Here is a 12,365-nt window from a genome sequence, read left to right as displayed (position 1 = left end):
TTCCCTTTTGAATTCTGGTTCTACCACTTACTACTTGTGTGACCTTGGACAAGTGACTTCTCCTCCATGTCCCAGCTCTATCATCTGAAAACAAAAGGATAATAAAAGTACCCACCTTATAGGGTTAAGAGCATTAAGGAAGTAACACTTGTAAAGTGCTCACAACAGAGCCAGACACTAGGGAAGTGCCATGTTAGTAGTTATTAAATTAAAAAAAAAAATTCTAAATGTGGTCAACTCTCAATGAAGTATAATAAAACCAGAGTTTAAAAAGTTGTCTTCGTGACTTCTGGAAAATAAGAAATACTAATTCAGGCTAAGTATTCTAGAAATATTAAAAGAATACTCTTCCGCATTTAAAAAAGTTGTTTTCTCTTTTCCCATTGAGAAATTCTGACTATACTTCACAAAATTTCTGAAACCAATCACTGAACACTTACCATTCACTACACATGGGTCACAATAAAGAGAAGCATTTTAACCAAATGTACATCTTGAATTAAATGTCGGTGCCAACTACAGGTAGATATAATCCAAGATGATATTTACTGAAGATAGTCTATAAGTTATTTGTTAAAGCTGAACTCTGACCTACTCTTTCATTCCAGTATTTTTTTATGATAGCTACTAAGTATGTCTGAGTACAGATAGAACTGTACAGTTTGATTATATTTTAAGCCATGCGTGTTGTAGTTAAAATTTAAAGGAGAAACACTGAGATGACACAAAAATGTGAAGGCGTGTAGAGTCCCCCCTCACCACATAAAAGGTAATAAGATGTGATAAAAAGAAAACAGGTTTCTTTTTTTTCTGCATCATAAGGATAAAAATCAAGCTATCAAGGTCACACCTGGTAGGGCCCTTCTTCATATGATCACCAATAAAAGTTGCATTGGTCATACTCATCAAGGTGTTTGCCAAAGATATGACAGACAGGAGATGCTGCGTGGTGACGGCCCGGGACAAGCCGTAGGTCCCCTTCCCGACACCCTCGGTGGCCGCCAGCCTCCTTCCCAGCTCGGCTTTCCCACGGGACAGCTTACAAGCCGCCTGGTTGTAACCCGGAAGCATCAGGGACATGTGACCCCCTCGCGACAAGAGGCCAAAGGACACCGTGCAGTGGGGTTTCAGCATCCCCAGGCGGTCGAGGCACACTTCGTCCAGGACCTCATTCAAGCCCCAGGCATGGAGGCAGGACATGAACAACTTGGCGGTGTCCATCGTCAGGTTATACTCCAGCAGCGTCAGCGGCTTGGACTTGCTGGCCCGGTACTCAGGGTCACTGTCTTCCCGCCTCTGCCGCACCGCCTCTTCATCCTCGTCTTCGTCATCCAGGAGGTGCTCCTTTATGTTCTCTTTGATGGTTTCCTTCACTTGTTGGAAGAGGACTGCTGCTCGTTTTCCGGTTAGAAAAGAGCCCCCTTTGTCTGAACTGCCAGGTGCTTTCTGCAGATTCTCTGGGGAAATAAGCGTCGTGTTCGGCCTAGAGGCTTCTTCAGTCAAGAGCTGAATAATCAGCGCCTCCACATCAAAGAAGAGCACGTGTATGTCGGGATCTGTCAGGTTCGTCTTTATTGCTTGAACCATCAGGGAGTTATGCGAATATTTAGGTAAATTGCCCTGCAACAGATATTTTGAAAAGATGGTTATAATTCAAAGTATGTCATGCCATGCCTTCATTAATGAACAATACATAGTTGAAGGAATTTAGGTGCTTATTAAGCTGTTTTTTTTGGTACCTGTATCATTAAAAGGAAAAAGGCAGCTGTGTCAATCAGCAGCACGTAAAAGATAGGAACTTAAAATTAGAAGAACACCAAGCTGAAATAATTATAAAATTGTCAGTTTTTTAAAAAGAAATGAAATTGTATTATTGAAGCAGGGAGTCTTTCTACTCATAGAGCAGGTTAAAAATTGTTTCAATAACTTGAATGCAAATTATACGTCTGAGAATAAGCTACTACTGTTCCAGCCGGAAAGCATAATCCATTCATCATGACTAGTCATCCTTTTAGTCGCTGCACCAAATTCCTGTTTTACTTTACCTTCAATCTCTGTTTGTGGATTCTTTTCCCTCAATAGAGAACTATGTTCAAGCCTACTTGCATTCTTCAAAAGTGCTATTGTTTGACCATGTTCCTTCTTCTATTTCTTTCCCAGTCTACTGCCCCTTTTAGCCAAATGTAAGGCAAGTAGCAGATTAACCCAATGGAAACTCTTTTGTCCCTCTCCTCATTGATCTCTTTGCATATCACTGACTGTATTCATTATTTCTGACATTGTTGATTTTGCAAAGAGAAAGTATAAAAAGAAATTCCCAGAGAATACCTTCTTGCTGAAACTTCTAATTCTGACCACTCAGTTAGAGGCCCTGAACACTCATTCTTTCTCCCACAATAGAACTATCCCCTATTTGTAATGGCTCCTAATTTCCATCATCAGCCAGACCAGCTCCTGAAGGAGTTTCAATCTTGTATTTCCCACTGCTTTTACCTGGATGTCCCACAGAGCCTTATATTTAATATGTCCTAACCTCCACCCTCCCACTAAACCTGCTGCACCTCCCAAGTCACGGGTGGAGAACCATTCTCCTCTGTCACCACCACCACCACCACCACCACCACATCCAGACCCTTCTTCTCTCTCTTCCAAAACGGATTCACCGCCCTTTGTCTCTCCTCACTCCCATCCAATCTCTGCCGAGCCACAACACTTCCTTCTGAAAAGCAAATCTAATCAGGTCAGTCTCCTGCCAAAAAACTGCCCCATTATCACGGGTTATTAAGAGAAATGAAAAATACAAAATTAAAAAACTAAATCAAAATATAGGTGAATGTATCTTATCTCAAGATGAGAAAGGACTTGCCACACAGACCTAAATTTCAAATTCACTACTAGAAAAATTGAAGGCAAGTAAGAAATAGGAATAAAAATGCGCCGCAAATAAGACTGATAAAGTTACAATCTATATAAAAACTTGAGTGCCAAAATAAAAGGGAAAGATATCATAAAGGTCAATTCACAATAAAAGAGACAAATAGCCAAGGAATAAAAGGGAAACTGACTTAAACTAGCTGTTGAGGAAATAAGTTAAAAAACCACAAGATACCATTTATAAAATTAACGAACAGTAAACACACAAAAAATTGCTTAGCCAGGAGTACAATGAAAGCAAACCCACACACTGCAGGCAGGCAGGGCTTTCAACAGCAGCCCTTTCAGCGGAGTAGGGGCATATGAGCCCTTAACACTGTTTGACCAGTACATTTATTTCTAGAACCCTATCCTAAATAGTCAGAAGTACAAAGATTTAGGTGCAAAGATGTTTGGTGAAACAGTGCCCATTATTGTAGATTGAAGACAACCTGAATATTCTAGCAATAAGGAAATAAATAATTTAAGCATAATCATACAATAAATACTGTAATCAAGACAAATCATGCTTCCTTGGCACATTTAACCACATGGCAAAATGCCCGTATTCCAATTTTAAGTGAGATAAGATTACATATGAGCACACACATACACACACACACACACACACACACACATACACGCTATATAACAGAGTTAAAATTCTGATTTCATTTCTTTAATGCCCAAGTATGTTTTTGAGCATGGTGAGAAACACTGGAAAGACATACATGAAAATGTTCCTATTACTTTTTGTGATGCAATTGTATCAGATCTACATTTTCTTCCTATTTCTATATATTTCTTACATTGTCTATAATCAATATGCATTTTCATAAATAGAAAATACAGTTCTTGGATAAAATGCTAAATCCTTAAGCACAACATTCAAGGTCCATTACAACTCAATGCCAAGTACTTTCCCGCTTTAACAGACAGGTTCCACCGCCATAACCACTCTCCCTCACCCACTGATCCCCTTCCTTCTTTACCCAAAATACTCTTCTTGGCTCCACTCCAACCCCTTCTCTTCCATCAAGATCCTAATTCTCCCAGGGAAATTTAATCCACAGCGAGCCCAGTTCCCATAACATTTTTTATACACATCACAAACCTGTACGCCTTGGCTATATTGATATAACTATCTATTTTATGTATTTACATGTTCCTGTTCTCTATAGGAACTATGTCTTACTCATCGTGTACAATCCCACGCCTACTGGAGTACCTGGCAAAATAAACAAACATTATAAAAATCTATGTAAAACTGTTTTAAGTTGCTAGTCAACTCTTCTATCACAGCATCATACTAACCCCCTTTACATGGTCTCTCTTCTATCTCAGTCCTCCTCCCACCTAACTACGTTCCTTTCCTGCTTAAGAGGCTTCAACAGCATTTTATAACCCAGGGATAAAATCTTTGCAAAGCAAAGACTTCTTTGCAAAGCACAAAACAGCCTCCAAAATAGATGGCTGCCTACTCCTCCAATTTCATCTCTAACTGCTGCTGCTGCTAAGTCGCTTCAGTCGTGTCTGACTCTGTGCGACCCCATAGACGGCAGCCTACCAGGCTCCCCCATCCCTGGGATTCTCCAGGCAAGAACACTGGAGTGGGTTGCCATTACCTTCTCCAATGCATGAAAGTGAAAAGTGAAAATGAAGTCGCTCAGTCGTGTCCGACTCTTCGCGACCCCATGGACTGCAGCCCACCAGGTTCCTCCACCCATGGGATTCTCCAGGCAAGAGTACTGGAGTGGAGTGCCATTGCCTTCTCCTCATCTCTAACTACAACCCTACAATCTTCCACTGAAACCAAATTAAGCCACCTGTGCCTTCCAGAACCACACAGCCAAGGCATTCGTGCCTCTGCATGGCTCATGCCAGGATGGCACCCCTTTCTCATTCTCACTGCTGCCACTCAAGCCATACTTCTCCTCACCCTTCAAGAAGCAGCTCAAGTGGCTGTTCTTTCAAAATTTATTTCCAGAATTATCACTGATTCTGCTCACTTTGTATAAACCTCTGCTCTGAACTGAATACATGGTGTTTAAAGGAAGGTAGAAAATAAATATCATTTCCATACTATAGCTTAAGAACCTAAGGTGCATAAGTAGTACGATAAATTTCCACTACACAAAATATGAAGGAAAAAAAAAAGAAGATTTTTTGAATTCCATCCCAGTATTTCATTCATTTATGCCGCATTCATCTATGTTCCTGCAAGGCTCTAACTAATAAATAATGACATGACTATGCAGTATGAGTGGTGTTACAAATAAAGGACAGTGGAAGGTGCGATAAGAAAAACAAAGAACTGAGTCCACCCCGGGTGTCAGGGGCTCCTCGCCAAAGGGCAGAAAAGTGAGAAGGGACGAAGGCCGGAGAAGCACAGGAGGGTGCTGGTGTTGGTGACCAGGGCCAAGAACGCAAGGCGTGGCCCGCTGAGAGCAGACAGGGCCACACTGAGGCTTCTGAACGTTCCCGCACAGGCTCAGGAGCCACTAAAGCAGTGCTTCCCTGAGGACATCAGGGATGCTTGCTAAAGTGCGGGTTCTGGGGCCGCGTATCGAACCTGAATCCGTGTCTCTTGGAATGGATCAGAATCTGCCTAATGAAAACCCGAGATGACTTTTTACAGTAAAGCACAAGAAAAAGAGAAAGAGAAAATGAAGTCGCTCAGTTGTGTCTGACTCTTTGCGACCCCATGGACTGTAGCCCATCAGACTCCTCCATCCATGGGATTTTCCAGGCAAGAATACTGGAGTGGGGTTGCCACTTCCTTCTCCAGGGGATCTTCCCGATCCAGGGATCAAACGCGGGTCTCCTGCACTGCAGGCAGACACTTGACTATGTGAGCCACCAGGGAAGCCCAAAGTATGAGAACTATTACCTAAAGACTTTAATAAGGGGAGTAACATAATCAAATTTAATTTTATAACTACTCATCTACCAGCAATGTTGGCTGAAAAGAATAGATCCAGGTCATGAATACAAGCTTGAAGGAAACAGAAGCCACCCAGATGAGAGGAGACAGAAATATGCAATCACACCAGGATTAGAAGACAGGCGGAAAGTTATGACCAACCTAGATAGCATATTGAAAAGCAGAGACATTACTTTGCCAACAAAGGTTTGTCTATTCAAGGCTATGGTTTTTCCTGTGGTCATGTATGGATGTGAGAGTTGGACTGTGAAGAAGGCTGAGCGCCGAAGAATTGATGCTTTTGAACTGTGGTGTTGGAGAAGACTCTTGAGAGTCCCATGGACTGCAAGGAGATCCAACCAGTCCATTCTCAAGGAGATCAGCCCTGGGATTTCTTTGGAAGGAATGATGCTGAAGCTGAAACTCCAGTACTTTGGCCACCTCATGCGAAGAGTTGACTCTCTGGAAAAGACTCTGATGCTGGGAGGGATTGGGGGCAGGAGGAGAAGGGGACGACAGAGGATGAGATGGCTGGATGGCATCACCGACTCGATGGACCTGAGTCTGAGTGAACTCCGGGAGTTGGTGTTGGACAGGGAGGCCTGGCGTGCTGCGATTCATGGGGTTGCAAAGAGTCGGACACGACTGAGCGACTGAACTGATCTGATCTGATCTGGGCTGACAGATGCATACGTTCCTGTCTTATTTCTTGCCCCATTTTGGTATTTGTTTTTTCAAACACTGACTGTGTGATGTCAAACACTGCGCTTAATGCTGTGCACCTGCTGACACTAGCTGGCCTGAATGAGACGTTAAATTATACATTTATAATAAAAACATTATACCTAAAGTATCACTGATATCAGAACTATTAACAGTGAAAGCTAGAACATACCGAGCTGTTGCTATAACCTGGGCGCTGTGCTGGGCCTTAGGGCCGGTTATGTCACAGCAAAATATATTTTATATCAATATTAGGTACACAGATGTGGCACGAGGTTTGAGGGAATAACAACATTAGGTAAAACACAGTACTTTAGTAAATACTGTCTTTCCAGTTAAAAAATCTACAAAATTATTTTAGGAGAAAGATAAACCATTACTATCAAAGAGTAAAAAAAAAAATAAAAAAATCAAGCATGCTCGGTAATTCTTGAAGCAGCAAGAGCTGCTTGAATGAGGACACAAGGTCGTCTTTGAAGCTCCCTCCTCTGATGCCAACCACACGCGCCCCTCTCAGCACCCAGGACCTGCCCAGGTGCCGCCTCTCTCTGGGAGGTGTGCCAGCAGACAGCCTGTGTGCTCAGACAGCTGAGAGGTTATCTGGGATCTGGCACCCTGGTATCTGGGCCTGATTGTGTGCGACTCCTCTCATCAACCTCTTGGTCCTACTGATTGTATCATTGTAGCAAATACTGTATCTAATGGCAATCCACAGTCAGAAAAAGAGAGGGAAAGAGAAAGAAGGCAAACAATGAAAGCAGATGAGAACAGAGAGAGACAGGAAGAAAGGAGAGCAAAGGCTCAAGCCCGCATCCTGCAGATGAACTACAACTTCTAACATCACCAAGTCCCGCGTATGACCTGTAATGCCTGACCATGGATTTCACTGACTGGCAAAGTCTTATTACAACAAAATATAGACACAAGAGAAGTTGTGAGGGTAAGATTTTAGCTACATGTACACACTGCTATCCCTCATAGCTCAGTCGGTAAAGAATCTGCCTGCAATGCAGGAGACCTGGGTTGAGAAGATCCCCTGTAGTAGGGCACGGCAACCCACTCCAGTATTCTTGCCTGGAGAATCCCATGGACAGAGGAGCCCAGCAGGCTACAGTCCACAGATCGCAAGAGTTGGACACAACTTAGCGACTAAACCACCACCACCACACACTGCTATATTTAAAATAGACAACCAACAAGGACTTACTATATAGCACAGGGAACTCAGCTCAAGGTTGCCTGGCGGCCTGGATGAGACTGGAGTTTGGGGGAGAATGGATACGTGTGTATCTGTGGCTGAATCCCTTTGCTGTTCACCTGAAACTATCTCAACATTGTTAATTGGCTATAGTCTAATACAAAATAAAAAGTTTCTTAAAAAAAAATTAGCTACATGCATGAAGATGGCAGAGATGATCACTGGCATGTCTGATATCCAGTATCAGTGTAAACTAAGATTAGCTAAAGAAAAATAAACAAAAACATCTACCAAACTCCAAGGACCTTTTGGCTTAATCATAAGATATACAACATACAGAGACAACTAACTCATTCAATCATCTTACATTCTTAACAATTTCAAGAACAGGCCAACTGATCCTAGAAATTCTTTAACAGGAATGTTAGTATGTTTGCTCTGTCACCTTTATTAAAGAACATCTGAAATGTGTGCTCACAAACTCATTTTTGCATTATCATGGAGGAAGATTAAATTCAACTCAGCAAATATTTGCAGAATGCCCATTTTCTACAATATGCTTGAGAGGAAAAAAAAAAAGCCTCTGTACTTAATGCAATAATGTTAAAACTTATTTGAAAAAGGCCAACAGAAAATCTAAATCATATGAAATATACAAATGAAATGGTCTTGGTAAGTAAAACCCAATGGTAAATGCAAAATAAAGCTAATTAGACAGATATATTTGATATTTTACTGTAAGTTTTTTGTCTTCTGTATATGGGAAAATACAGATTTAGTCATTTCAGATAAACAAGGAACTTGACTTAAAATATTACAGAAATGCAAAAATAAAAAAAAATTATTGGGTTGTGTGGTCATCACTGACAGTGAACCTGTGGCAATCACATGAAGAGCAGTGGCTAAAATTGTGTCTCAAGTGAAAACCCAAGCAAAGTGACAGGACTGTGATCACGGGATCAATCTGTATTCAACCTCAGGTATTTTTCAGCACACACATACATGCACAGCATAACTCAGCAGACCCCAGAAACGGTAACAGACAAAAAAACCACACCAGTTATCTTACAATCTGCAGAGAAGAAAATGTTGATATTATCCTTTCTACAGCATTTACTGTTATTATATATTTGAATATATGCCAGGTTAAGTCATGTCTGCTGAAATACCTGATAACTTTGTCCCCTAAAACCAATGACATATTGATACTCCAGCCTTATTTCATCTTATCCAATGACTAAGAGACAACTGAAACACTGGCAATAATTTTACTGTTGTACCATTTACTTCAGTGGTCCCAATTTAAAAGCTTACTTATTTCTGAACTGTTTTTTAATGTCATGATTTTGGGGACAATTTTTAATGTTACCTGGTAAAATAATTCATTGTTTTTCCTGAAAGGGTCCTGAGTTCAACCTATAATTATAATATCAAATAGTTCAGATTTCTACCTAAACATTAATTTGATTTATGAAGTTAGCATTAAACATCAGCTGATTTTGATGGTAAAGTGGAAAGAAGAAAAATAGATGATTTTTTTCTTAATTTTGAATTTCCTCTGAAACCAGAGACGAAGGATACTAATAAGACTAGGAAATGTTATCTAACACACACATACAAACAAGCCTCTACAAACATAGAGTCCTAAAACAGAATATAAGGAAAGATACGTATTTTAAAATATTAATATATTTTATAAAATAACTATGTAGATATCATTTATAATGTATGCTCTAAATAATTTTTAGGAACTAAGTACAGAGTACCAGTTTATTAATTAAGAATAAATTCATAAGAAAAATGAATAAATAATTTTATTCTTGATTATGGATAGAATATTTTATTGAATAAGGACCTTTAAAAGAACTTCTGAAATCTGATGCATAATGTTGAATACAAAAGTTTCAACAAATAAAAACACAAGGATGTCTTAATGTACTTTTAAAAAATTCAGTTAAGGAGGAAAATCCCACCATTTGCTATTTTAAAAAGTAGGGTTTTAATGTCAATGATTTTAAGGATTGGGGAAAGGGAAGGAAGGAAGGGAATAAGGAAGACAAGGAGGGAAGAAGGAAACACAAAAAATTAACGACCAAGAAAATGTGTTAAGACTGAGATGGAGATTTGGTGCCCTCTGCTGTCGTATTGCCGTTACTGCACACTGACAGTTAGGAAAACAGGTAAGATGAGCTTTCCCTCAGAGAATTCTGTTTTAAGTTGGAATTAGACAATATACTTACTCTAAATATTTGATTTTGGATAGAATGGGATTTTGTGATTAGGTATGAATTACAAGATACTCATTCAGTTCAGTCGCTCAGTCGTGTCCGACTCTGCGATCCCATGAACTGCAGCACGCCAGGCCTCCCTGTCCATCACCAACTCCCAGAGTTCACTCAAACTCACGTCCATTGAGTCCGTGATGCCATCCAGCCAACTCATCCTCTGTCGTCCCCTTCTCCTCCTTCCCGCAATCCCTCCCAGCATCAGAGTCTTTTCCAGAGAGTCAACTCTTCGCATGAGGTGGCCAAAGTATTGGAGTTTCAGCTTTAGCATCATTCCTTCCAAAGAACACCGAGGACTGATCTCCTTTAGAATGGATTGGTTGGATCTCCTTGCAGTCCATGGGACTCTCAAGAGTCTTCTCCAACACCACAGTTCAAAAGCATCGATTCTTTGGTGCTCAGCTTTCTTCACAGTCCAACTCTCACATCCATACATGACCACTGGAAAAACCATAGCCTTGACTAGATGGACCTTTGTTGGCAAAGTAATGTCTCTGCTTTTCAATACGCTATCTAGCATTAGATGATGTTATTTCACTTCCTTTCATGTGTTTTCATTAACAAGTATATTAATAAGCATAAACCAAAAGTAGAGGTGTTTTAGTTATTAAGGTTTTAAGTATGTGTCTGTGTGTGTGTGCACGCGCACACGCTCAGTTATGTTGGACTCTGTGTGACTCCCATGGACCACAGCCCACCAGGCTCCTCTGTCCATGGGATTTTTCAGGCAAGAACACTGGAGTGGGGTGCCATTTCCTCCTCCAGGGAATCTTCCTGACCCAGGGGTCAAACCAGAGTCTCCTGCATTGGCAGGTGGATTCTTTTACTACTGAGCCACCTGGGATGTGCCAAGGCTTTATACTGTACTATAATTTATTTCATATGACAGAAATAAAATGTAAATTACAAATTAATTATGTGTTAAATAAAAACACTTTTTATAAAGAAACTTTCTTCTAAAGATATTTCTACAGGCCAGGTCTTACTGGATAATATTGGAATAACAGTAACAGCCAAATGGTATTAACATATTAAGACATTCCTAGATCAATATGCTAACTTTCCACAACGCTAGCACAGGGGGAATGACTTGAGACTCTTCCCAAAGGGCCAAGGGACCAAGGAACAAGACCTGGAGCCCTAGAGACGGGGGCCCTACTCCTCCTGCTTCTCTGTTAGACAGATCTTTACATGAACCACTCGACATCTCCAGCATTAATTCTTCCATCTCCCAAATAAAAGAAAGACTACTTACTTCAGAGAGCTGTTGTCAACAGCTAATAGATAAAAACAAGCAGTGTTTCTCTTGCTAGGAAAACAGAGATAATAAAATCCAGCTTATTTTATTCAATATTACAAATACATATGTTAAAGACGCATGTGAAAAGTTTAAATCACTAAAGGAAAGAAACTGTGTTTTAAGGAAAGAAACTGTGTTTTAAGGAAAGAAACTGTGTTTGAAGGGCTTCTATTTTGTATACAAAACTCAACACATTTGTGAAAGAATGGAAATACAATTGAGATTCTGGGTAACTGACGTGTAAGAGAAAAGACCGGACTAAATGCTAACGAAATGAAAAGGAAAAAAGAAAACCTCTCTAATTGCTCCTGGGTCACTGTGGCGAGGAATCTGATTTCAGAAAGACTCACACACGTCGACTCTCACGCCTGTGCTCAGCCATGTCCCGCTTTTTGCGACCCCATGGACTATAGCCTATAAGGTTCCTCTGTCCATGGGATTCTACAGGCAAGAACACCGGAGTGGGCTGCCATGCCTCCTCCAGGGCATCTTCCCGACAGAGGGATGGAACCTGCGTCTCCTGCATCGACAGTCGGATTCTTTACCACGGCGCCACCTAGGCGTCTACCCTCTTCTCCCACCAGTGGTCTCAGCACACGCTGCAGTCTCTGGCCCGATCACTGCCCTGCCCACATCTGCACGCGCCACTTTCTATGCCTGGGATGTTCCTGCGCACGCTTCTTCCAGATGTCAAGCCTCTAGGCACTCGACCCTTCAGAAAAAACTTCCCAGCCCCTTCTTGGGCTCTGTCGCACCCGGCTCCCATGGTCTAGACGAAAGCTCAGCCCAGTGAACGGCCCGGTGCCCCCATACTGGAGCAGGAACTCCTCGGGGCCGGGGTCTGTGGGGTGTAGGCGTGACTAACACACTTTACACTGTTCTCATCTGGGGCCCTCTCAGCGTCTGAGCTCAATACTGGCCGAATGAATGCAATCAATCAATCAATCAATCAGGAGTATCAAACAAGTGTGCACTGAATACCTACTGAGATCAATGTTTGCAAACACGTTGCTCATTTAACTT

At 41.3% G+C, this 12,365-nt stretch overlaps 1 protein-coding gene across 5 annotated transcripts in view; it reads right to left on the bottom strand.

The window, feature by feature from the left end:
• Positions 1–12,365, bottom strand: part of WDR7 (WD repeat domain 7) — a 352,886-nt gene that overhangs the window by 250,618 nt on the left and 89,903 nt on the right. For all 5 annotated transcript variants that reach the window (XM_059880930.1, XM_005224234.5, XM_010818910.4 and 2 more), the window contains exon 15: positions 851–1,620. In XM_059880930.1, coding sequence (XP_059736913.1) covers positions 851–1,620 — 770 coding nt within the window. The remainder of the gene's footprint in view (positions 1–850; positions 1,621–12,365) is intronic.

The sequence above is a fragment of the Bos taurus genome, chromosome 24 (genome assembly GCF_002263795.3).
Source record: "Bos taurus isolate L1 Dominette 01449 registration number 42190680 breed Hereford chromosome 24, ARS-UCD2.0, whole genome shotgun sequence".
NCBI lineage: Eukaryota > Metazoa > Chordata > Mammalia > Artiodactyla > Bovidae > Bos > Bos taurus.
Note: the sequence above shows the minus strand (reverse complement) of the source record. Positions and strands in the feature narration are given on the sequence as shown.